At 39.5% G+C, this 27,856-nt stretch overlaps 1 protein-coding gene across 1 annotated transcript in view; it reads left to right on the forward strand.

Moving 5' to 3' along the window:
- cacna2d2b (calcium channel, voltage-dependent, alpha 2/delta subunit 2b) overlaps window positions 1-27,856 on the forward strand; it is a 100,532-nt gene that overhangs the window by 45,021 nt on the left and 27,655 nt on the right. The window contains exons 7-22 of the mRNA XM_036559844.1: window positions 124-255; window positions 2,853-2,910; window positions 3,252-3,302; window positions 4,670-4,769; window positions 5,280-5,441; window positions 7,478-7,588; window positions 9,404-9,482; window positions 11,861-11,910; window positions 15,037-15,126; window positions 17,719-17,784; window positions 18,463-18,537; window positions 18,631-18,705; window positions 21,166-21,237; window positions 22,665-22,736; window positions 22,909-22,970; window positions 23,295-23,371. Coding sequence (XP_036415737.1) covers window positions 124-255; window positions 2,853-2,910; window positions 3,252-3,302; window positions 4,670-4,769; window positions 5,280-5,441; window positions 7,478-7,588; window positions 9,404-9,482; window positions 11,861-11,910; window positions 15,037-15,126; window positions 17,719-17,784; window positions 18,463-18,537; window positions 18,631-18,705; window positions 21,166-21,237; window positions 22,665-22,736; window positions 22,909-22,970; window positions 23,295-23,371 — 1,332 coding nt within the window. The remainder of the gene's footprint in view (window positions 1-123; window positions 256-2,852; window positions 2,911-3,251; window positions 3,303-4,669; window positions 4,770-5,279; window positions 5,442-7,477; window positions 7,589-9,403; window positions 9,483-11,860; window positions 11,911-15,036; window positions 15,127-17,718; window positions 17,785-18,462; window positions 18,538-18,630; window positions 18,706-21,165; window positions 21,238-22,664; window positions 22,737-22,908; window positions 22,971-23,294; window positions 23,372-27,856) is intronic.

The following is a 27,856-nucleotide window of genomic DNA, read 5'->3' on the forward strand; positions in this document are numbered from 1 at the left end:
TAAAGATTGATAGCTGTGGGAAATGGGAATGAATCCCTGTGGGTTTTAATTGAGGTAATGAAGTCTAATCCCCTCTCTCTCTCTCTCTCTCTCTCTCTCTCTCTCTCTCTCTCTCTGCTGTAGCTCCTGTTATTCTGAATGAGCTGAACTGGACGCAGGCCCTAGAGAGGGTTTTTATGGAGAACAGTAGAGAGGACCCCTCACTGCTCTGGCAGGCTTTCGGCAGCGCCACTGGAGTCACCAGGTATTATCCAGGTATGACCGCTGACCTCTGATCTAATAATGCCATATACTGTCCTGCTTCCTTCAACACAACTAACGCTGTGCACTACATACTATAATATTACTCTATACACTCAGTACTATATCTTACCTCCACACACTCTGTACTATATCTTACCTCCACACACTCTGTACTATATCTTACCTCCACACACTCTGTACTATATCTTACCTCCACACACTCTGTATGATATCCTTACTCTGTACATTACATAATATAATATTACCCTAAATGCTCTGTACCGTGTCCTTATGTATTATAGCCTTACTCTTTATGCTATATACTATATCACTCTAAACACTGAATACCATAACGTTACTCTACACACTCTGTACTATATCCTTATTCTGTAGACTATGTACTATATCTTTACTCTATACACACTGTACTCTATACATTATGTACTACAATATCACTTGAAACACTATATACTATAACCTTACTCTATATACTATATTACTCTATACACTGTGTACTATATCCTTACTCTATATACTATATACTATATCCTTACTCTGTACACTATGTACTATATCTTCAATCTATACACTATGTACTATATCCTTAATCTATAAACTTTGTACTATATCCTTACTTTATACACTATATATTATTTCCTTTCTCTATACACTATATACTATATCCTTACTCTATACACTGTATACTATATCCTTACTCTATACACTATATACTATATCCTTACTCTATACACTATATACTATATCCTTACTCTGTACACTAAATACTATATCCTTACTCTATACACTGTATACTATATCCTTACTTTATACTCTGTATACTATATGCTTACTCTATACACTGCATACTATATCCTTACTCTATACACTGTATACTATATCCTTACTCTATACACTGTATACTATATGCTTACTCTACACACTGTATACTATATCCTTACTCTATACACTATATACTATATCCTTACTCTGTACACTAAATACTATATCCTTACTCTATACACTGCATACTATATCCTTACTTTATACTCTGTATACTATATGCTTACTCTATACACTGTATACTATATCCTTACTCTATACACTGTATACTATATCCTTACTCTATACACTGTATACTATATCCTTACTTTATACTCTGTATACTATATCCTTACTCTATATACTGTATACTATATCCTTACTCTATACACTGTATACTATATCCTTACTCTATACACTGTATACTATATGCTTACTCTACACACTGCATACTATATCCTTACTTTATACTCTGTATACTATATGCTTACTCTATACACTGTATACTATATCCTTACTCTATACACTGTATACTATATTCTTACTCTATACACTGTATACTATATCCTTACTTTATACTCTGTATACTATATCCTTACTCTATACACTGTATACTATATCCTTACTCTATACACTGTATACTATATCCTTACTTTATACTCTGTATACTATATGCTTACTCTATACACTGTATACTATATCCTTACTTTATACTCTGTATACTATATCCTTACTCTATACACTGTATACTATATCCTTACTCTATACACTGTATACTATATCCTTACTTTATACTCTGTATACTATATCCTTACTCTATACACTGTATACTATATCCTTACTCTATACTCTGTATACTATATCCTTACTCTATACACTGTATACTATATCCTTACTCTATACACTGTATACTATATGCTTACTCTACACACTGTATACTATATCCTTACTTTATACTCTGTATACTATATGCTTACTCTATACACTGTATACTATATCCTTACTCTACACACTGTATACTATATGCTTACTCTATACACTGTATACTATATCCTTACTTTATACTCTGTATACTATATCCTTACTCTACACACTGTATACTATATCCTTACTCTATACACTGTATACTATATCCTTACTTTATACTCTGTATACTATATCCTTACTCTATACACTGTATACTATATCCTTACTCTATACACTGTATACTATATCCTTACTTTATACTCTGTATACTATATGCTTACTCTATACACTGTATACTATATCCTTACTTTATACTCTGTATACTATATCCTTACTCTATACACTGTATACTATATCCTTACTCTCTGTACTTTATTCTTACTATATACATTGTATACTATAACCTTGCTCTACACACTGTACTATATCCTAACTATACACTATATACTATATCATTACACACTACGCACTTTATTCTTATAATATGCTATATGTACTATGTTTTTATACTTAACACTTCATCTACTGTATTTTATACTATACACTGTGTACTTTACTGTCTGGTGTTGGATTATTGAGGGTTGTATATTGTCTGTCTCTAATTGAACACCATTGTTTAACACTATAAAGAAATGACAGATTTGTGCACCGAGTCAGATTATTTACTTTATTGTACCTAAACAGATCAGAGAGGCCAAGGTGTCCAACTTTGGTCATGGTTTTATTAACCTTAGGTAACCTTTAAATGCAGGTGAGGTAAATCTTTAAGCTGTACTGTGGGACCAAAATATGATTTTTTGGTTTCAACATGTTTCTTTCTGTAGCAACACCGTGGAGAGCACCGGATAAGATTGACCTCTACGATGTGCGACGGAGACCCTGGTTAGCCCATGTTTTGTCTTTGTTTTTCCTAAAGGATATCTCTATACATGCTAATGCTGCCAGTAGCCTCTATTCACTAGATACTTCAAAATGTCAGAATGGCTAATATGTTAGTTGCTAATGATGCAAGAAAGTTGTGAATTGCCAGCTCGCTTCACATTTCGCCATCTTATATCTGCTAACCTTCCTTCACTGTTGGTCTTTTTGGCATTAACCCTCTAACTAAAGCATGTTGTTTAACTTGCGGGTGTATGTGAGTGATATCCAGTGTGGATAAATCTGGCTGTGTATTGCAAGCTTGACCAGCTGTTTTGTGTTGTTTATCTGTTTGTGTTCTGCAGGTACATCCAAGGAGCTTCATCCCCCAAAGACATGGTCATCCTCGTAGATGTGTGAGTGCTTCTACCCTTCTGGACATTCTCTTTTATTTTGTATTTTTAGCTGTAATCACCATAAATCACAGCTGAATCATTCAGATTGCATGATGTGGAGCGACGTCTCGCTGTGATTCTGTAAATTAATAATGCTTATGCTGTCGTTTTTGCCACATCTGTCAAAGAAAAGGTAATATCGGGACGTTATATGTAAACTATCAGCCAAAAGTTTGATTTGAACACCTGATTTGAATATATATTGTTTATAATCTTAAAGACATTTTGATTAAAAGGCTTATGCATTAAAGCTTTAAACTTGCTTGCGGTATGTGTTGCCATGGTGACAGCATCACCAGTGAGAATGGATGGTTATCAAGGGAGAGCTTTTGCAGTGTGTACTGTTTATTTAAGTCAGGATGATGCTGAAAAAACTGAAGGCTTTGGCCCAGTCCCATTTCACCCTTCGCCCCTACCTCTCAGCCTATTCCTCCGTTCTGCGCGTTCTAGGGGTAGGGTGTCCCGATTCTTGTGAGATAGAGGGGGAGGGTGAAGTGTTAGGGCTACATGACCCTCCTAAAGGAGGTTTTTCAGAGACTCCAAACAGAGAGTTATGAGAAAAAAAAAAAAGAGCAAGATGGCTGAACAAGATACCAAAGAAACCCACAAATATGAGAATTTTCTCTATTATAAATAAAAATAATCATTGTATTATCTTAGTTTAATGTTGTTTCAGTGTATTTTGGTCCTTTTCTTCATAACAAGCATAAAAAATCACTAGTAGTGCTGACGTCCCGGTAGCTAAATTTCCTGTTCTACCTTAAATGGAGCAGCAGTTACATTCTGGTACCAGAACTGCTGCACTATTTAAGGTGGAACAGGAAAATTCGAACAAGAATCTGGTGAATATCTGACTTCAGCTTCATATCACTGAAGAATTAGGGGGGGGTGATAATAAATAATTGCCCCCCTCTTTGAAGATCATATGGTGTCCTAAATGTGACTAAAGCCCAGCAGTGAGGAGCTGAACTTTACCCTCCTCTGCTGTCACTGCAGACTGGCAGGGTCGCCTACAGAGCAGCGCTGGTAGCTGTTAATGAAGTGATGTTCTAGGAGAGGTTTAGAAATGGTTAAACAAACACACTGACATATACAAAAATTACTACGTATTAATATTATTTGTATTTATTCTAATATTACAACAGCAACAATAAATATTGTCAGGTTGCTAAAGCTGCACAGTACTGTATATTGACCAATGGTAACTCTTCTTATCTCATCTCTCTCTCTCTCTCTCTCTCTCTCTCTCTCTCCCTCTCTCCCTCTCTCTCTCTCTCCCTCCCTCTCTCTCTCTCCCTCTTTCTCTCTCTCTCTCTCTCTCTGTGCAGTAGCGGCAGTGTTAGTGGTTTGACTCTGAAGCTGATTAAAGCGTCAGTGACTGAGATGTTGGACACGCTGTCAGATGATGACTATGTTAACGTAGCACGGGTGAGTGAGTGGGGCTTTGGTGACCTTTGACCTTCAGCATGTTTCTCACGAGCCTGAAATTTACACACGCGTATACACACACACACACACACACACACACACACACACACACACACACACACACACACACAGAGCATGAGAGCTCTCTAAATATAGACTTTCTCACATCTCCAGGGAGTGATCTTATGACTCATACTGTCTCCCTCTCTTTTCCTTTTTTCTCTCTTTCTCTCCCTCTCTCTCCCTCCCTCTCTCTTTCACTTTTATCTTTTCTCTTTAATCTTTTCTCTTTTCTTTTACATTTCTTTCTCCATTCCTTTCTTTTTCCATCCCTCTCTTTTATTTCTTCTGTTCTCTCTCTTTCTGAATCTGTTTCTCTCCACTGATTCTTTTCTCTCTCCTCCTTTCTTCTCCTTTCTCTTTTTACTATATCATTCTTTACTTCTGTCTCTCCCACTCACACTGTCTCTCTCTCTCTCTCTCTCTCTCTCTCTCTCCTTCTCTGTACAGTTTAATGAGAAAGCTGAGGCCGTGGTTCCGTGTTTTAAGCACTTGGTTCAGGCGAATGTGCGGAATAAGAGGATCTTTAAGGAGCACGTGGCTCAGATGCAGGCCAAAGGAACCACCGACTACAAATCCGGCTTCCACTTCGCCTTCAACCAGCTGCTCAACGTAAGACACTGAACCCTGAAAAAACTGCAGAAACTGTATATCATGTTCACCGATCAGGATCCGGTTCTTTAAAGCTGTAGATCATCTCACCTGGATGAGGTTTATACTGCTTTACTCTCTTAGAACCTTCTATATGGGAGCTGCCGAGCGGTGCATCCGTCTAAGCGTTGATCCTGTCAATCAGGAAATTGTGAGTTCGATCCCTGCTGATGCTACAGCTGTCCGTGGCTGGTGCTCGCTCTCTCTGGGTGGGCAGGATGGCCCCCTGACTCCCCCCATCACCCAGTGTGACGCTAGTCAGCTCCAGCATCTGTTAGCTGGCGTAACAGATCTGGTGGTTAGTGTTCTGCTCCAAGCGTGTTGAGCTGTCCAATGACGTTGCATTAGCGTCAGTTTGAAAAGATGTGGTGGAGCTTCACAGGACTCCTGTGTTTGCCTTCACCCTCCTAGCGCTGGTGTTATCATGTGATTGAGGGAGTCCTAACTAGTGGGTGGAATTGGATACGACTAAATTGGGCAGAAAACTGTGGAAAAAAAGAAAATGGTTCTGTATCGCACCAAAAGTGTTCTTCTGTTGTTACAAATTTGACATCATAACAATAGTAGAACCCTTTTTAGTGCTGTATAGAACTATATGTAACACATTCTCCATTAATCTGAAGAACCATTTCACCATGCAAAGAACCATTTAAGCATTAAATGGTTCTATATAGAGCTCAAGGCTTTAAACAGAACCATCCCCTGTGTTAAAGAACCCTCAAAGGACCACCTTTAGCAGCTGCTTCATCAGTTTATCAGTTCTTATGTTTAGAGAGTAACTCCACGCTAAGATGCTCTGCTCTGTAATAATAATAAACACCAGCCTTGCTTAAAATGTGATCACATCTTTCCAAACTGTGAAAATATCACTTTTATCGTGGTCAGTTCCGCCTCTGCAGCGCCCCCTCTGGTTCAGCTCTGCTATAGACGTGGCTGACGTGTCTTCGTACCGAAGTAACGTGACACGTCACGGTATGCAAATCAGTCAAACAATGTTACCGCCCCCTGATGATGCCCAACTCGTGCTGCACTCATAAATAAGAAAGCACAGGAGCCCAGAGTGAGGAGAGAACCACACTCATGATCATGTATTATGTGTTCATGTGTTAGAACCATGAACACTCAAAGAACTTTTGAATGATTAAAGGGTTCTTTGCATCATGAAAGGGTTCTTCAGATTGATGGAGAATATGCTGTAGATGGTTCTACATAGAACCTTTTAGAAATGGTTCTATATAGCACCCAAATGCGTTCTTCTCTTGCAACAAGCTTGACAATGGTACAACAGAAGAACCCTTTTAGGTGCTATATAGAACCTTTTCTATAGAGATCCGTCTACAGCACATTCTCCATCAGTCTGAAGATTTCACCATGCAAAGAACCCTTTAATCATGCAAATGGTTCTCTGAGTGTTCATGGGTCTGCGTAGAACCACTGTCTTTACTAAAGAACCCTTGAAGAACCATCTTTTGTAAGAGTGTACCATCTAGAACCTGGATAATCTAATTAATCCAAGAAATAAAATCAGTTGCTGCTAATGGAGCTGAATAAATCCATGAGAGCAGAGAGAAGGAACCAAACCTGTGTTCTTCTAACCTACATTATTATTATTATTATTATTATTATTATTATTATTATGTTGTTTATTCTAATGTTATTTAGTGTTTTTACTGTCCAGATAAACAGATTTAACAGTGAGCATATTAATGACTGTGTATGTAGTTCAACCTTGATTGGAAAAAATGGCCTTCTTTCACTTTTCCATCCTGGTTCTCTCTCTCTCTCTCTCTCTCTCTCTCTCTCTGTCTCTCTCTCTCACTCTCTCTCTCTCTCTCTCTCTCTCTCTCTGTCTCTCTCTCGCTCTCTCTCTCTCTCTCTCTCTCTCTCTCTCTCTCTCTCTCTCTCTGTCTCTCTCTCTCTCTCTCTCTCTCTCTCTCTCTCTCTCTCTCTCGCTCTCTCTCTCTCTCTCTCTCTGTCTCTCTCTGTCTTGTCTGAAGAAGACGAATGTGCCCAGAGCGAACTGCAATAAAATCATCATGCTCTTTACGGACGGCGGTGAGGACAGAGCTCAGGACATTTTTGAGCAGTACAACTGGCCCAACAAGACAGTGAGTGTCCAGCTGTTTTGTGTTTTTTTCTGCCCTAACACAGCTGGCTCAGATCACCAGTCCCTGTGCTGGGTCAGAGGCGTTAGAGCAGGAAGAGTACTAAACCGTACTGTTTATGACACTGAGACAGCAAAACACTGATTCCAGTCCTGCAGAGCATCACCTGCTTTCACGTAGCACCATTTCTGAACACTAGGGGGCTCTAAGCCATGTCCTACACCACATGTGTCAGGCTCCAGTCCTCACAGGCCAAAACACTGCAGACTTCAACACACAGCCTTGTTAAACACACCTGATTCAGCTCTTCAGCTAATTAGCAAGACCTTCATGAACTGAATTCAGAGCGTTAGATGAGGGTAAACGCTGACTTTGACCTGGAAGGTCCCCAGTTTGACACGCCTGTCCTGCACCAGTATTCGGTGGAAGTTTAGCCAGTGAGTCAGTTTATTTTCTGTCATATTCTTTATCAGTTCAGTGTGTCAACAGAATCTTTGTGGACCAGCTTTGCGGGTTTGGACCAGACATTCAACATATAGCTGTAGTACGAGGAGACTGTATGAGTGTCGGAGGGAGGATACAGGAAACGGAGGTGGAGTGTGTGTAGCTAAGCTGTCTTTTCTGGATTCTGCACTCCGCTCTCTCACTCGTCTGCAGTTTACCAGCTGCTTCATCACTTTATCGGTTCTTTTTATTAAAATAATGTGTAAAGTGCTTCATTACTTTTGGTCACTAATATTCAGTCTTTGTTCAACCGCAAACCTGCAGCACTCCTCCCTTCTGCATGTCTGAAGTCAAACGCTAGCTGGCTGTAGCCTGTTTTCTCAATATCAGGATACGAATATGTTTCAGTCGCATTCTGATTGGCTCTTAAAACACGTTTCCATGGAAACAGACAGTTTAGCCTGCACAGAGTGCAACGAGGAACAGCTGCTGTGGCTGCTTTTAGAGATAAAATGGATGGACAATGAATTGAAATTGTTCAGAACGTTTGCTGACCAACTTAGTAATTTTGTTTAGCAACTTTTCAGACTAATAGACAACTTGTAAAAAAAGCACCTAGCAAACAAAATCAGCTACTTTTAAAAGTTATTTGCAACTTTGAACAACTTTTGAAAATGACCCAAACACTAAAATGCATGCTTTTAATTAGCTTGGGTGCATAATTATTGACCAGTCAGGTAGTATTTTAACTAACTACCAATACAATGCTTAAAACTATAATTGTTCAAAATGTGTAGTTTTAGTTAATAAGAAAAGAAAGAAAACGCAATTGTTCAATAATTTAATGTGGTGTTTTTAAAAAATAAAAATACCTGATCATAAAAATGTTCTGTTTGTATTACTTTTACAAATAAAAATGTGTGATAATAAACAAATCTAAACTAGATGAACAGTCAGTTTGAGTAACATCGTTGTGTATTCTACATAATGAAGCAGTTTTACATCGTTACATAATGAGTCATCACACAAAGACATCACAACGTCATTTAACAACTTTTAGCAACAAATCGACTTCCCTGTAAATGAGTGACCCATTTCACTGCTTCTGTACTCAGTGCTTTCGGTGTGCTTGAAGGAGCAGCTACATGCTAAACGCTACGTTAGTTTCTAATCGTGTTCAGTGTCTTTGACTCTGTGATGTGTCTCTGGCACCGTCTGGCTCCACTTACAGCCCCTTAAACACCCCTCTCCTCCGTCAGTGTGGTCTGTGCTGGGTGAGTGGTTCTCAGTGATCACTGCTGCTGTCTGAGTGCTGAGCTGAAGTGCGCTGTGTAATTTAGCCTCAGTAATGGTGGCTGTTTGACTCTCCTGAAGGTGCGAGTGTTTACGTTCTCCGTGGGGCAGCATAATTACGACGTCACTCCGCTGCAGTGGATCGCATGTGCAAACAAAGGTGAGCCGTGTGTGTGTGTGTGTGTGTGTGTGTGTGTGTGTGTGTGTGTGAGAAGTCTAAAGTTATTACTGTCTATTTCCGTTCCATTACAAGTACCATCATATATAATTAACTATCCCGGAAGAGCAGTGGGTGGCAGACACATCCAATATACAGTGTATATATATATATATATATATATATATATATATATATATATATATATATATATATGTGTGTGCTGACAAAACCTTGTATCTCCATTTTGATGTTTCTCAGTTTTTGACAGAATTTGAAAATACCTGTTGGCCTTTACATTGTTTATAAATTTCATGATGAATGGACTTGGAAAAAAAAGTCTGGTTCCATTGACTTACAAAATTATCATTTTGGAGATACAAGGTTTTGTTCACAAATATGTGTAAATATATATATATATATATATGCAAAACTTTGAGCCCTGGGCAGATTACATGTTTTGTTGATTTTTGTTGACTTTTTCTGAGTCAAAAAATAAAAATAAAACATAAAATATGTGCTGTAACTTTTGCACAGACCACATTTTATGTTTTATTTTTTTTTCTGATATGTTAAATTCTGCACATAAAGAGTTACTGAAATATTTAAATGTGCTGAAGTGTGTTCTCTGTGGAGGATGTGTTATTTACTTATTTTCACGTAAAAAATCAACAACGACATGGAACAAACTTTTGCATATGACTGCACATCCAATAATAATAAAATAAATAAAACAAAAAAACAATATTTTCATCTGATTCGTGTCTGCACTCCTGACTTTTTCCCTTTCTCTGTTCTTTTCTTATGAACTCTCATTAAGTATGAGCTGAAAGTTTAGAATGCATTTCGCACACAGTTCATCCGTTTGTTTCAAAGAGCCGTGAGTTAGAAATTCATTTAATTACTTTGCCAATCTGTGACTTAGACTTCAGTCTTATTACTGTTTCATTCGATTTGATTAGTTTATTTTCATTCAGAAATATTGTTTAAATGTACTGAATACACAAATGTAACTGGTGGAACTCATAGCGGAATATTGACAGTAAAATCGATATAACAAGCGCTTTTGGGGTTGCACACTTGAAAATAGCCTGAGAATTTTATTTTGTTCTAAAAATGAGCAAATAAATACTGAATATTGAGCTTCAGACCGATGCAGCAGGATGTATTTTTACAGCTGTAATACACAAACTACCATTGGAAATATGTGAGTTATACGTCATCGCTAATGCAGCGTATACTTCACTGTTAGAGCTAGACCTTTAGTTTCACATATAAATGTCAAAACTTGGTCAAAACACCAGGAGAAAACCCACCTCAGTGAAAATGGTAACTTCTGCTAGCATCACTGCAGGGTTCTAGTAGTTAGGGTTAGGGTTAGTATTCAGTCAGAGACATATCTAGAACTTCAAGAAGACCTACACACTTAAAAATGAAGGTTATTCAAGAGTTCTTTAGTAAAGAAAATGGTTCTATGTAGAACCATGAGCACTCAAAGAACCCTCTGCATGATAAAAGGGTTCTTTGCATCATGAAAGGGTTTTTCAGATTGATGGAGAATGTGTTGTAGATGGTTAAATATAGAGCCTTTTTGAAAAGGTTCAACAATAGAAGAACCCTTTTGGTGCTATGTAGAACCCTTTTCAAAAAGGTTCCACATGTAACCATCTACAACACATTCTCTATCAATCTGAAAAACCCTTTCATGACGCAAAGAACCCTTTGATCATGCAGAGGGTTCTTTGAGTGCTCATGGTTCTACATAGAACCATTTTCTTTACTAAAGAACTCTTGAACAACCATCACTTTTAAGTGATATTTTTCTCATTACACTGGTTCCACCCATTGGAAATCAAAGTGTGGTTGATTCCTCTGTCACTCCTTATTATGTGGATAGTTAATATAACACATTAGGACTTCTCTTCAGCTCCTGAAGTCCTAACCAATAGGAGAGCTCGCTTAGCTGTATCGACCAAAATACCACAAAGAAAAACAATTCATAGCTGGCCAATTTTCTGCTCTGCGTTTCAAGAATTTGACCCTTTTGTTTACACCCAAAACTTAATTTCACAAGATTAGAGCGCAGTACTCACAGTTTACACACAGTGCGCGAGTCTGTTGAAGAAGAATGAGCTAAAAGTTACAGACATGTATTTTTTTAGTTCCCAGGAATCATTAGGCTCCTCTGGAGGCCTAGAATGCCCAGACAGTTCCCCTCTGAACCCCCCTAGTCTCATTTTACAATCTGGTTCATGTATTATCTATTGTATCTGCTGTTTGGCATCTACTTGAGGCTGCATTAGCATTAACAATGCATTGTGGTGAAGGAAGATTTCTCTCTCTTTTCTCTCTCTCCACCCCCTCCTTTCCTCCTCCTGCAGGTTACTATTTTGAGATCCGCTCCATCTGTGCCATAAGGATTAACACCCAGGTGAGAATCTCACACACACACACACACACACACACACACACACACACACACCTATTGCTCGTCAGTGCTCAGAGCTCAGATCATTGATACAGGATGTGCATTAATCATTAATCATCATATATGGTCTGTTAATTGTTATTGCAATAATAGTCACAATACTGATAGCACTGGAGTCTGCAATATGCAAATGAGTCCCCTAACCAGTCACAGTGACCCTTATTCATCAGAGTTGCATAAAAACAAACAGATTTGTTTTGGCTGATGAAAATTTCTGCTATTTCTCTTGTTTAATCTGTTCTTTACCACTAATAACATGATTTCTATGTTATTGCTGCATTTATTTTGATGTGTGAAGAACTCGATCCAGCAAAGCCAAACGTTTCATTACTGAATTACTGAATTACTTGGATTAAACTAATCAATAACGAGCCCTTTCTGATCTGAACTGTGTTCTGAATGAACTCACACTGTCACTCGAAAAACAGCAATGAAGGAAGCCTCATGCATATTTTATACAATCATAGGAATCACTGTAGCTCACAGTGCTCTGATTCTCAGACTTTTTGCGTAGCAGGTTTGCATTTTGACATGAAAATACACGATACATGATTTGTTGCTCTAAACTGCGTAAAAAGCTGGTGACGCCTGTGAGTTCAGTTGTGTACGTGTAGTACTCAAATCTTCACAGCAAGAGGCAGCAGCGTCTAGCCTTCCAAAAAACAAAAGAAGAGTTTGACCAATCATAGCACTGGATTAATTCCCGGGGATAACAAATGCGTAATGTGAGTCATTTCAAGAGACCGCAAATCGACAGCAACACAAAATGTTTTTATCCCTCTTCTTTATCCCTCCTCACTCGGCATGGCCGGTTCCACAAGGGTGGACGGTGCTTTTATCTCCTTTGCAAAAGTAAACTGGCTGCAATAACAGTCGGGATTTTAAGCTGCAGGAACCAGAAATACTGCTTGTTTTTCACACTCAGAAGTTCCCCCGTCAGGGTTGCCAAATTCACATTTTTTTTCCAAAAATTCCGGTTTAAAAAAATTCTGGTTAGTCTGAAAGTGGAGTGTGGGAGGAAATCACACTGTCATGGGGTGCCTTTTCTGCTTGGACAGCTTTCTAAATGAACTGCAGCTGCAGAAAAAGGTTTGAAAATGAAAACAAATGGTCTTTTAAATGTATATTGATCCTAGTTTAAATAGCTGGCAACCCGTTCCGTTTCTGCAAGGCAGCATTCTGGAGGACTGCTACAGCTCACATGTGCTTCCCATTCATACCTACAGCAGCAGAGCCGCTAGAAAGTAAACACAGCCGCACACTGTGACCACGGCAACAATCCAGAACGTAGAAATGTGAGTTTCTATCTAATCAGAGTGATCGACAACGTCTGCACCCTTTCGCATTTTTTAATGTATGCGACAAGGTCTGCGACACCCTAGCAGACACAAATTTTGTCTTTTTTACGTGATTTTTTGTCGAGCAACACTCGACGCCTGGACGATAAACTTTATAGGTAAAATGAACATGACATCAGATGAGGAGGACACTGACAGTGAGAGAGAGAGAGAGAGAGAGAGAGAGAGAGAGAGAGAAAGAGGGAGAGAGAGAGAGAGAGAGAGAGGGAGGGAGGGAGGGAGAGAGAGAGAGAGAGAGAGAGAGAGAGCAGCAGCAAACCCTGTTGAACAACCAAACTTGATGAAATGGGCGCAAGTGGGAAAATGACCATGTGCTGAGCGAAGGTGTCCAGGATCCTGTTGTGGGAGCTGAAGTTCCTATTCTCCAGCTTGTTTTGAGAGTTTTCCGTTCCACCTTAAATGGTGCCAGAGTTGCATTCTGGCGCTTGTACAAGCTGCAGCATTTAAGGTGCATAGAGGATGGATGGTGCATCATCAGCCGCAGACAGTGCCGACGTCCCTTCACAGCCTGGAGCTACATTTCTGCACACAGTCTGCCATTTTCATTGCTGCTGCTCTGTTGTCGTTGTTTCCTGCTGGGCTAGAACGGTGGCTTGTATATGTAAATTTCGAGGGCCCAAATATTAATGATTCCAGACTGTTATGTAAGGTTCAGGAGTTTGGAACTGGCCTGCAAAGGTGGAGTTTGTATTTAAAGAAGGAGGCGACAGTGTTTGAGGTTCACAGTGTGTCAGTTACATCTACTGAACTCTCCTTATTCAGCTTAGCCAGTGTAAACACAGTTTTCCTTTCAATGGCACATTTAAATGTTGCATATTTGTTTATATCAGTGTGTATGTAAAAATGAATAAATCCACTTTAGTATCAGAATCAAATCAAGTATTTTTGAGGTTGTTAAACTATCAATGAAACTGATGAAATGTGTGTACGCTCATTGCAGTCAGATTTGAATGCATGCAACTTTGATGAACAAGTGTTTTTTCTAGGTACTGTGAGCATCCTGAGGTGGGCTGGGTATCGTTCAAAAATTGTTAATACTGATACCAACATCGATACTTTGACTTCAATACTAATTCCTGGATGATTCCTTCTTTTAAAGTACAAAGTGGGTGTGGCTTAAACCAGAAATGCGTGTGAGATGCTGGAAGTGGGTATATTTACTAACCTCAACGGACTAATCTAGAAAACGAATCACTGCAGACAAATCAAGACGCGCTTAGGATAATAATATGCATACAGAATGTAAGTTAGACAGCCATTCAGCAGTCTAGATTTTGGAACAGGCATTCTTATTGGCTCACAGATGCTGATAAGACTGATTACTTGTTTACTGAAATACAATATTCTTCTATACTCTGTATTGGAGTAATTCAGTTGGCACCATAAAAGTGTTGAATTTCGATACCCAGCATTAATCCTGACCAATCACAGCTCCAGATGAGTTTCTGTGGGTGTTCTGATGAATCAAGGTTTTCATGTAATACAACAAAAGGCATATTTTGGTTAATATGCAGTCAAGTCACCAGGTCACATTATTGATTCACAAATGTGTCTTTAATAGATTGGAAAGCGCATCATAGTATTTAGCAATATAATCATAGTGCAGTTTCTACATATCATGTGATCTGTGCTCTGCTCATTAGGTCCTAAATGTGAGTGTGTGTGTGTGTGTGTGTGTGTGTGTGTGTGTGTGTGTGTGTATGCATTTTAGGAGTATTTGGACGTGCTGGGACGTCCCATGGTCTTGGCTGGGAGAAGTGCCAAGCAGGTGCAGTGGACCAACGTCTATCAGGATGCCCTGGTGAGAGAGTCTCTCTGATTCATTAAACAGTACTCACTCGCCCCTGAGCTGCATTCTGCTGTCTTTCTGACATATGGCCACTGCTGGCCTCGGTTCTACTACAGAGACCCTGAGCGATCAATGTGGAGTGTGGACTCGTGGAAAACGTATTGATTGTGTTAAAATACAGAAACTGAAAATAATTACTTGCATGCCGTGTAAGTGAAAGTGTGTTTAAAGCAATCACTACAAATTCACATAATTTTAGACTGTTTAGTGTCTGGAGTTTACTTCATTAGTTTTGCACTTAGCTAAAATAAACAGAAGGACGTTGCATAGTTAAAATGTAATGATCAGCCAAAATATGATTATAATATCTTTTGATCTATATCAAAACCATGCACTCAGTTCAGGCTGCCACAACTGTTTTAGCTGTACTTTAAACATTTGCCATTTTTTCTCTAGATAACAGTGAGTCATACAGTGTCAGAAAGCACATAATCAGGTCTATTAAAGATTCTGAACACCTCCACACAGTTTAAGGCGAGTTTGTAAAGATTTAGCACTGTGCTAATTATTGGGGTATCAGCTTCCGTTACTCCAAACATGCCTGAGCTGATTGACTACATTTGTAATGAGGGTGAAAAGTTGGGTAAATATGAATTTACACCAAAGAGTCTTTTTAAATATCACTAAACTGAAGTAAATATGTTAATAAAAAGCAAAATATTTCTGTGGTTTACAGACATTCTGCCCAGATGGATTCCTTTCCTCTATTTCACTCATAACACCACCAAAAAAACATGGCATGTTATGTTGGACTGTGTCGGTGTGAGTTTAGTGTTTTTTTTCGTTCAGAATGTGGTGGATCTGAAATTAAAATAGTGTCAGAAACTCAAAAAAAGCTGATCTGCTAGGTCACGTAGGCACAGCCTGGCAGTTTGAATTCTCCTCCAAAACACGTCGAGCTTCTCGGAGATGCTGTGTGGGCGACAGTTTGAGATGAAACCGGAGCTGGCTTCACACTCTTCACAGAAAGGCTGGAAGGCTTGTGCTAGCCTTCTCTCACTCTCACACGCTCCGCCATCACACAGCAGAGGAGAGATCTTCAACAAAGGGCTAGCACCACTGACATCAGGAGAGAGCTGGGAAAGTCGAACAAGAAATGTTTCGCTAAATGAAAACAGTTTAAACTATTTAAATACAGTTAAGAAGTACGGATACTCTCTCCAGCAGGCCTGCCAATGCTGCAGTGCGTTGCCACCTTCGAATGACAGCAATCCGGGAGATTTTAATGTGTTACTCTCTGTCATGCCGACTGCATGTCTCCTCTCAAATCTGACAGAGAACGAAGGCTGAAAAAGTGCATTCAGCTGCAAAATTATCAACTTTCCCAAGGTGATTTTTGAGAAGCGTCAACATACAACAGAAATATCTGCTACCATATAGGTTCTTCATCACAGTCTCTTCTGTGGTTCATTAAATTAGCCAGCTAGTTCAGCTAGTTTGCAATGGCTCATGAAACACAGAGCTGCAGGCAGATGAGAAAAACAGTGCTGGTGACAAATCATGAGCCAACCAGTTATAGTCTAACCAATCATAGGCTAACCTTTCTTAGGTTCATCAGACATAGGCTAACGAATCATTGGCTAATCAGTCAGCTGTCCACTCACAGGCCAAGCGATGACTGGCTAACCAATCATAGGCTAACCAGTCATATGCTAACAAATTACAATCTAATCAAATATATGCTAACCTTTCATAAGTTAATCAGTCAGCTGTCCACTCACAGGCCACGCGATGACTGGCTAACCAATCATAGGCTAAACAATTGTAGACTAACCAGTCTTAGACTAATCAATCATAGGCTAACCAATCATATGCTAACAAATTACAGTCTAACCAAACATAGACTAACCTATCATAGGCTAATCAAACATATGCTAACCTTTCATAGGTTAATCAGATGTAGGCTAACCAATCATAAGCTATTCAGTCAGCTATCCACTCACTGGCCAAGCAATGATTGGCTAACAAATCATAACCTAACCAGTCATATGCTAACAAAGTACAGTGTAACCAATTGTAGGCTGGCCAATCATAGACTAACGTATTATAGGCTAACTAATCATGGACTGACCAATCATAGACGAACCAATTATAGGCTAACGAAACGTTTGGCTACACTGTTTATTGGCAGTACATCAGCTCACATACACGATGAACACAGCACCTACTGTACATTGTTTCCTGAGAGGCTCAGATGGTGATTCACCAAATCTGTGCTGTATTCTGTGTCATTTAGAGCGCTAATCCAGTGCTGTTTCTCAGGGATGAACAGTGGTATCATCATCTAACATATATATGGATATTTGGCTTTTAATCCTGACAGATGATTTTTTTATTCATGTATTAAAAGAGCTGTAGGAGATCATAATACATCAACTGCAATCATCAAATGAGCAGCATTTGCCACTTTAGCTTATTTATAAAAATCCTGCTCCCTCATGGTCTCTTACTTTTTTAAGTGCTAAGAAGATAAAAGAAATAAGCAACCAGAGTTTCAATGCAGTAACAGATAATGGTGTAATGGTGATGTTATGCTCCTGACAGGGTCTTGGGCTGGTGGTGACCGGGACGATGCCCGTCTTTAATCTCTCTATGGATGGAAACTCTCAGGTATTGCTTTATCGTGGGAATTGGTGGCTCTTTGATATAGTCAATGTAAAACATATAATGAGTTTCTGTGTGTGAGATGTAAACAGAGTGACTCAGAGCGGTTTGGTGTGAAATGGTTCAGATGTCTTTACAGTGGTGGTGATAGGAACCAGGGGTCGCCATGACTACAACACAAATATAGACATTTTATTTACTATCCAGAACCACCAGTGAACCTACACGAGTCTTCTGAGTTTATATGGAATGTTGATGATGAAAATAGTGGAAAATCTGAAATAATAAGTTTTCTTTGGGGACTGTTTTGCCTCACAGTGCACTGCATGTATCCCTCCACCATGAATGGAGTTTAAGTTCTCTAAACTATCCTAAAACAGTGTCTCAGTCATCAGGCAGTGAATTCATAACCATTTCATGTAGGAACTTTCTGTGAGGGAGCTTTTAGAGGTGGACGTCTGGTTCCTATCACCACCACTGTGAACAGTTCTGACAGTGTTTTGTAGAACCAGGCATTTCATACCAAACCACTCTGAATGACTTTGTTTACACTGTAATGATTTATTTATGCAGAAATGTTGAAACATTATTGGAATTCCTATTCAACTATAACATTGTTTGTCCTGTTTTAATCTATTAGCTTCCACCGTTCATAGTCAGTCTAACTGTGTTCCGTTTGTGTAGAACCAGCTGATCTTGGGGGTGATGGGTGTGGACGTGCACCTGGATGAACTGAAGAGGCTTGCGCCACGTTACAACGTAAGCTTCCCCTCACGCAGTATTCACACTTCATGTTTTAGCCACATTCTCAGCAGGGAGATTGAAGAGTTGGCTTTATTTTCCTGTTTGTAGCTCGGAGCCAACGGATACATCTTCGCCATTGACCCAAATGGATACCTGCTCCTGCACCCAAACCTCCAGACCAAGGTATGAAGCATTTCTTTAATGAACATTGTGACAGAAAAAAGAAGGTGTCTGCCAGTGTACCAGTATCCACTCAGTCTGTTTATGTACTCTGGCTAGTTTGGCTTAGTACTGCATTCACTCTGGTGTGGGAGGGGTTAATAGTTGTACTGCAGTCAGCCACTAGAGGGCGTTGGAGACCTTTAAGCCCCAGTTTTCCTCCGTGGTCATGCCTTCCACTCATGTCATATTGTGCTGGAGCAAATTTCTACACACTAGGGTCCAGGATTTTCCTGGATTTTCCATTCCTGGATACAAAATGTCCAAGAATTCAAACATTTTTGTATGTTTCTTAATTTCTTAAGAAGTTAAAGCTGCTTCTTTTTATCTCATCAAATCATTTATTTATAGATAGTGGGTTTGATTGGTTCAGATTTCCCTCAGCATAGAGACAGTTGTTTGGGACAGGTGGACTTTGGGTGACATTTAAAGGCACTAAGCCGCACTGCAGTGCAGTACCTGAGAAGATGAGGTTCTGTAGCTGAACTGACGTCTGTCTACATTAGACTGCATTGTAAGCACAGCTGCCCGTCTGCTAGATTTAGTAAAACATCAAGTCGATGATCGAGTGTCCAGGAATTAAGGGCTGAGGGGGCAGCCAGTGGTTTATGTCAGTACCCATGTGTTGCTGGGTGGTCAGTACTGATAATACTCAGTGTCACAGTGTTATGGTGTTCAGTGGCAGATCCAGAAAAATGTTACCAGGGGTGGCAGAGAGTTTCGGCAGGGTGGCAGTAAGAATGTGCGAGCGGGGAGGGGGTGTTAGAGGCGGGGGATCGGGTTGCAGAGAGGTTGGACAGCTGTTCTGCAGATTGCTGGTAGCAACTCTCCTCTTAAAGGTGCAAAGAACCTGCTCCTCATCGAGGTGGCAGCCAATGATGTGACAGAAATGTTGGAGTGGCATCTGGGGTGGCCAATCAGATTGCAGGGTTATCCACATTCACACTGTTCTAGAGCGTTCTCCCCGTTCACCATTTTCTAAAACATTCTCTTCATTCACACTGTTCTAGAATGTTCTCCCCATTCACACTGTTCTAGAACGTTCTCCCTATTCACACTGTTCTAGAACGTTCTCCCCATTCACCATTTTCTAAAACATTCTCCCCATTCACACTGTTCTAGAATGTTCTCCCCATTCACACTGTTGTAGAACGTTCTCCCCATTCACCATTTTCAAAAACATTCTCCCCATTCATACAGTTCTAGAACGTTCTCCCCATTCACACTGTTCTAGAACGTTCTCCCCATTCACCATTTTCTAAAACATTCTCCCCATTCACACTGTTCTAGAATGTTCTCCCCATTCACACTGTTGTAGAACGTTCTCCCCATTCACCATTTTCTAAAACATTCTCCCCATTCATACAGTTCTAGAACGTTCTCCCCATTCACCATTTTCTAAAACACTCTATCCATTCACACAGTTCTAGAACGTTCTCCCCTTCACTATTTTCTAAAACATTCTACCCATTCATACAGTTCTAGAACGTTCTCCCCATTCACCATTTTCTAAAACATTCTCCCCATTCATACAGTTCTAGAACGTTCTCCCCTTCACTATTTTCTAAAACACTCTATCCATTCATACAGTTCTAGAACGTTCTCCCCATTCACCATTTTCTAAAACACTCTATCCATTCACACAGTTCTAGAACGTTCTCCCCTTCACTATTTTCTAAAACATTCTCCCCATTCATACAGTTCTAGAACGTTCTCCCCATTCACCATTTTCTAAAACATTCTCTCCATTCACACAGTTCTAGAACGTTCTCCCCATTCATTATTTTCTAAAACATTCTCCCCATTCATACAGTTCTAGAATGTTCTCCCCATTCACCATTTTCAAAAACATTCTCCCATCAGTTCTAAACGTTCTCCCCACACATTTTCTAAAACACTCTATCCATCACCAGTTCTAGAACGTTCTCCCCTCACAAAACATTCTCCCCATTCACATCTGTTCTACAAACATTTCTCACCCATTCATACAGTTCTAGAACGTTCTCCCCATTCACTATTTTCTAAAACATTCTCCCCATTCATACAGTTCTAGAACGTTCTGCCCATTCACCATTTTCTAAAACATTCTCCCCATTCACACAGTTCTAGAACGTTCTCCCCAATTCGCAGTGTTTTAGAACGTTTTCCTGAAGTCACACTGAACATGTGAAGAGTGACCAGTCTCAGAGCCGTATAGACGCTGTCACTGATAGAGCAGAATGAAGTTAAACTCCAAGGAATCAGGAACTAAATATTAATGACTATAGAATTAGAATAGAATTAGGAAAAAAGACTCATTTACTTAGAAATATTATCATTTGAAAGTACAGGAAAGTATAAATCCATCAAAACCGTAACTGTAAATAAGCACTGTCCACCTCTGGCTGCACTATAACAGGATAATGGGCTGAATTTTGTCTCCAGGTTGTTGACCTGCCTGAGCCTGTGACTCTGGACTTCCTGGACGCTGAGGTGGAAGACAGCAGTAAACATGAGGTACGAACTCAAACAAACACAAATGCTAACAAAAAAACAAACATGTGGGTCATGTGTTTTTTTTGCCCCGGTTCTTCTGCAGAACTCGACTGGAACGAGTTTAGAACAGCCTCAGAGTGACTCTGTAGAGCACTACGAAGGTACAGGACTGCACAATATATCGTTTATTAAACATCACCACCAATATTGGCTTTTGCAGTATTGACAGCCTTTTACAATCACTAATTTCTGCTGTGGGCATCCCGACCGATCACAGACGCCCAGATGAGTTTCTGTTTGGATAAATCGGGTCATTCACATGTGATTTTGAACAACTTTGGTCAACAATAATGTAGGTGAGTCATTCTACAGAAACGTCCATTTTTGTGTCCCTAGTGTTTACAGATATATTACACTTGAAAAACATGTCAGGGTTAAAATTTATTTATATTTTAAAATAAAACTAAGTTATTTTAACAATTACACCTTCATGAGCCTCAATTTAGCAATATTAGTTTTTAAATCAATTATCTAGAATTCCAATCACCACAGAAGAGCTCGTCTTCACAGTCGTGTGTGAAGGCTGAGGCCATATTTTGAAGAACAAAAACACATTTTTCTGCAATTTTAACTGCAATAATCTATACATGACTATGGAATTTATAAATTAAATGACATAAAGAAAACAAATGCCAAATAAATATTATAAAATATACAATGAAAGTTGGTGTCCCCAGGAGTCGTGTCACTGGTGTTACTGCGTAACAAAAAATCTCTTATTTTGAAATAAAAGTCACACTGATGACATCACTCGACTTCCTTTTACCTGTTTTCTGAGGATCTATGAAGAAAAGCACATGGTGAGTCCACTGTGTCTTTCAGTTATCAGAGATTTTCTCATTCAGCTCATGATTTCATATGAAGCTTTTAGCTGAAGTCACTGGTGTGACCCACTTTATTCTGAGGTAACTGTGAAAAAATATAATACACATGGATTAAATTACATATTTTGGTGGAAATTCCATGATGTTTGATGTGGTTTGATGCTCTGTAGCAGTTATTTGGTAAAATGCATTGTTCATTAAAAATGTCTCTGGTGTTCCCTTTATTATGTGGAACACCAATGAGGATCAGTAACACCAGTGACCCCTATGGAGAGATAGAAAAGTGCACGTTCCTGTAGAATGACCCAGGTGATCTTTAACCAAATCATGTGTTATTAATACTAATATTCCAAAGGCACATTGTTTTGTCTATATTGTGCAGTTCACAACTCTTAACTATAATTTTGTTTTGGTTAGTCATGTTTTTAGGGATCTTATTGGTTTAACTCTACTACCAGGATGATGTCAGTTAATCTTTAATGTTAATGTGTATATTTTTAATATTTATCTCATTGTAACGGCTGTTTAGAGTAAAGTGGCATTTTCTTGTCTTTGGTTTCTAAGATTCGACGGCAAATGATAGATGGCAAGGCAGGCGAGATGACCATCAGGACCCTGGTCAAGTCTATGGACGAGGTACATGTGAAGTGTTTTGCAGTATTATCTGCTGTGGGTGCGAGTGTGAAGTCACTGATTAGCTTATAAAATCAGTCTACGCTCATTATTCACAGCAAATACAGAAGACAAACTTTGTTATATCTCAACATTTGAATTGAAACTTAACTGCAGTCTCTGTTTCTCTGTCCAGCGATATATAGACGAGGCCGTGCGGACGTACACCTGGACCCCCATCAACGACACTGACTACAGGTGGGAGTTTGGTTATGTTCTTAACGTGAAGGCTTGCCTGGCTCTAGGCTGCCGTAATGGTTTAATAGTTAATGTTTTAGTGGATTTCCAGCAAAACTATGAATCCCAATAACCTGCCTAAAGTGAATATTACAACTGTCAGTGGAGTTTCTGAATTTAAAGTTAAATTTAATGAATTGAAGGTCATATGAAACCAGCTCACAGTTTGTCCACTTGTCAAAGCATGTTTCTTTCAGCCAGTCCATCCAAAAGTGCCTCAATCTGTCTTCTCACGTTTTCTTTCTTCTCTCTCTCTTTTCTCTGATTCTGCACTGCCCCCTGCAGTCTGGGCCTAGTACTGCCACAGTACAGCGAGTATTACATCCAGGCTGACCTCAGCGACGTCATGCTCCAGCTGCAATGTAAGTACTTACACTGAATTATCTGATTAAATTTCATTATATAAGAAGATGTCAGTATTTGTGTGTTTTTATTTACTGTTTTCTATGCTGGTTCTGTAACATTATTTAAGACTAGCCAGGTTTATTTTGTAGGAAATCAGTATCACACATTAACCCTTTAACAAGCCATGGACCTGCTGGTCAGCCCAAAGTATTATTACACACTTCTATAACCTTAGAATAGCTCCATTAGTTTGCACTGAAGTCCCTGTAGAATAATAAACCTTTGTATATAATAAGGATTGTTGAGGGGTTAATGTACAGGGTACGTACGGTCATGAAAATCCTGGAAAAGATCGCAAAAGAGTTCCGAGACTGATGTGTCTACACAAGGACTAGCATCATTAACATGTTGTTAAAATGAATCTCGGCTTGCTACGGTGTAACATTCAGGATGTGTGTGTTGTGGAAGATGTTTTGACATTCAAACACTGGAAAAGATGAATTAACAAGTCGAATGTGAGAGTAAAAACACACGGCTGCTGCTTTTCACTCCAAGACCTGCACGACTAGCTTCTTCACTGTTAGTTAAACTAGGTTTATACTTGACACATCGTGGCGCCTCCGAACCCTGTGCTGGCCTGCCACCTGGTTGTGCACCTCCGAATAACTTGGCGCTCATTGTGCCTGGACTTTCGTTCAAAAAGAATTCATTTGAAAGTAGATTTGTTGAGCAGTTTCATCTCTACAGCCGCTTGTATGAAACCTCTATCATATGTACGCTAACATGTTTGCGTGACTCTATGCTGCGAAAGTAACAGCGCCCGGTCTTCACCGTGGCGGCTAAACAAACATCACATGCTGCTGCTACATTAAGAATGACGAGCTAATTGCTGAGGTGCTCTCACTGATTTGATTTTATACAGTCTTTGTTGGGTTAAATGTCACTCACACTGCGGATTTGGACAGGACTAAAACCACTGAGACACTTCTGTAGCCTAATAAATACATTACCTCTCCACACCATCTAAAACTGATCCCTCCCAAGTTGAACTGAAGATAACTCAGGTAACTAAGTTAGACAACTCAGTTTGCTGGCTAAATAAATGTCTTTCTCATTGTTAACTCATTTGATTTCAAGCTAATTGTAATTAAATGGAGAACGATGTCCACCTAATACCGACGTGCGTGCATGCACACCCGGCTGATGAGGTGCTAAACCACTCTTTACAAATGAAACCAGTGGATGTTTTTCTACATGAGAATATGGGAATAACAGATCCACTCTCTGAAGTCGGAATGTTAAACCTGGTGCAGAAATCTGTACATGGGTCAGATTTCAGTTTCACTCGCGCTCATTCCATTTAAACTGCATTTTGAATTACTAGCTAACAATATTTAAATATTAAAGTAGTGTTTAGATAGTGTAGGTCATTTTTCCTCTCAGAACAGCCATCTATATGTTAAATTAGTGCCGGACGTTTACTGGTAAAATTGAGTGTCATGGTATTTTCAGACATGTCACTGTAACAGGTGATATTAAAGTTTAACATTAATAAAGTTAATAAATGCTTTCTGAGACTCCTTATTTTTATGAAATTTAGACAAGTGATTTAAATGCAAATTGTCAATGACTGAATACTATGAGTAAAGTGCACAAAATTAAATGGTCCTTATCTGTCAAATATATCACTAAAATATCACTAAAAACAGGAAATACAATGTCAGTATCAATGTATTCTGATAAGGATGATATACCCCCAGCACTGTGCTAAACGTTTGGCATGGAAATTTCATTTTATGTCATGTAAAAGTCAGGAAAAGTCATGGGATTCCACTGCTTAAAAAGTGTATGAACCCTGAATATATTAGTGCAATGACTTAAAAAAAAATAAAATAATAGGTATAACCGCATCAGTTTTTCCAACCATAACATAAAAAGTTATAGCTGCAAAAAGTCTGATGAACATACTTTTTTTTAAATGTCATGAATGTAGTTTCCCTCAAAATCAACCTGCTTAGTCTTTAAATTAATATGCAAAGTTATTGCAAACCAACAGAACAAATATGCTCATTTGTATTTTTGTATTTTTGAACATGTTGTAAAACTCAGTGTCTCCAAGCTGTTAACTGTTGTCATATATGTGAGGGACGTTTAGCAGTTGAACCTCAGAGGCTGCTGCTGAAGGTCAGCCAGTGTGTGACTGATTGTGGAAAGTCTCCAGACAGCTTGTGTTGGTTCACTTGGCTCCTCAGTTCTTTTTCTGGAATGGTGTAAAGGAGGCTGTCGACGATGGATTGGTGATATTTGTTGGAGATTAGCTTAGCCTGTTGGGTTACGTTCAGAATGCTCTGGGTTAAATTGTTCGAATGAACACAACACCAGGAAGGTTTGGGAAACTGGCCCAGATATGTGAATCTGGCCTGGCCTGCGGACTGACTGAAGTCTTAAGTGACAACCCGACACTTGACTTGGCAATCTGCAGCGCGTTCTGCTGTTTTAAAAAAAGATACATTTGCCACAGAACCTGTTTTGTATGGAGACTTAAGGAACTGAAACACGAGACTCTGAGACTTCAGTTGACTTGGACTCGCCACTGAAATGGAGACTTTTCCATGATGACTTTGTAAACAAGTCTTCTAGAAGGTGTTAGACTTGGGAAGCTGTGAGGTGCCTGTAGAGGGCACTCCTAACCAGCTCTGCTCCTACACACATACACTGATCAGGCATAACATTATGACCACCTCCTTGTTTCTACGCTCATTGTCCATTTTATCAGCTCCACTTACTATATAGGTGCACTTTGTAGTTCTACAGTTACAGACTGTAGTCCATCTGTTTCTCTGATACTTTGTTAGCCCCCTTTTACCCTGTTCTTCAGTGGTCAGGACCCCCATGGACCCCTCACAGAGTAGGTACTATTTGGGTGGTGGATCATTCTCAGCACTGCAGTAACCCTGATGTGGTGGTGGTGTGTTAGTGTGTGTTGTGCTGGTACGAGTGGATCAGACACAGCAGTGCTGCTGGAGTTTTTAAACACTGTGTCCACTCACTGTCCACTCTATTAGACACTCCTACCTTGTCAGTCCACCTTGTAGATGTAAAGTCAGAGACGATAGCTCATCTGCTGCTGCACAGTTTGTGTTGGTCATCCTCTAGTCCTTCATCAGTGGTCACAGGACGCTGCCCACAGGACGCTGTTGGCTGGATATTTTTGGTTGGTGGACTATTCTCAGTCCAGCAGTGACACTGAGGTGTTTAAAAACTCCAGCATCTGATCCACTCGTACCAGCACAACACACACTAACACACCACCACCACGTCAGTGTTACCGCAGTGCTGAGAATGATCCACCACCCAAATAGTACCTGCTCTGTGAGGGTCCTCTGGGGGTCCTGACCACTGAAGAACAGGGTAAAAGGGGGCTAACAAAGTATGCAGAGAAACAGATGGACTACAGTCTGTAACTGTAGAACTACAAAGTGCACCTATATAGTAAGTGAAGCTGATAAAATGGACAACGAGCGTAGAAACAAGGAGGTGGTCAGAATGTTATGCCTGATCTGTGAACGGTACCAAAACTTTGGAATTACTGACTACATGAATGACTTTTGTTGTTTTTCAAGTCTAAGCATTCTGACTGTAACTTAATTCTTAATGTTCTACAAATTTCTCAACCAAACCAAATGTGCAGCCAGATTGGTTTGATATTCCTAAAACATTGATGCCAGATTTTTGAATGGGGTCTTCATTTCTTTACTCAGCTGATCTTTAAAAGTCACAGCACAGCCTTTAAAAAAATATAAAACAGTAAAACTCATTTGTCTAAGAAAATGCATAGAGTGACATCACTAAACAGACAGAGCTGAGACAGTAATTGTAGCTCACATAATAAACGTCTGAAATGTCCGAGAGGAAGGTCAGAAGGAAGGATGTTCTTATTAATGTGTTCTGGAATGGAAGGAGCGCTCCGATGCCAGGTGCTCTGTTTCTGTTTAAAGCCTTTAATTTGCCAACAACAATTTCCTTGTTGTACTTGCCAGAAATACATGACATCAAAGCAAAAAGAGGAAGGGTGACAATGTGCTGCCTCGACTCCATCAGTAAAGTCGAGCTGCCTGGTTACAGTGATGGAGAAAGAAAAAGAGATAATTATAAGCCACATATTGTCTGTAGGTAGGAGATCCAGTCACAGACGCTTGCACAATGGCTCTAAATGTAGGTATCGTGATATAAACCGAGTCTGTTCTACAGTTTCACATTAGGCTGAATGAATAACCGACTCTAAATGTAGGTATTGTGATATAAACTGAGTCTGTTCTACAGTTTCTCATTAGGCTGAATGAATAACTGACTCTAAATGTAGGTATTGTGATATAAACTGAGTCTGTTCTGCAGTTTCTCATTAGGCTGAATGAATAACCGACTCTAAATGTAGGTATTGTGATATAAACTGAGTCTGTTGTACAGTTTCATATTAGGTTAAATGAATAACTGGTTTGTTA

The sequence above is a fragment of the Colossoma macropomum genome, unplaced genomic scaffold (genome assembly GCF_904425465.1).
Source record: "Colossoma macropomum unplaced genomic scaffold, Colossoma_macropomum, whole genome shotgun sequence".
Taxonomy (NCBI): Eukaryota; Metazoa; Chordata; class Actinopteri; order Characiformes; family Serrasalmidae; genus Colossoma; species Colossoma macropomum.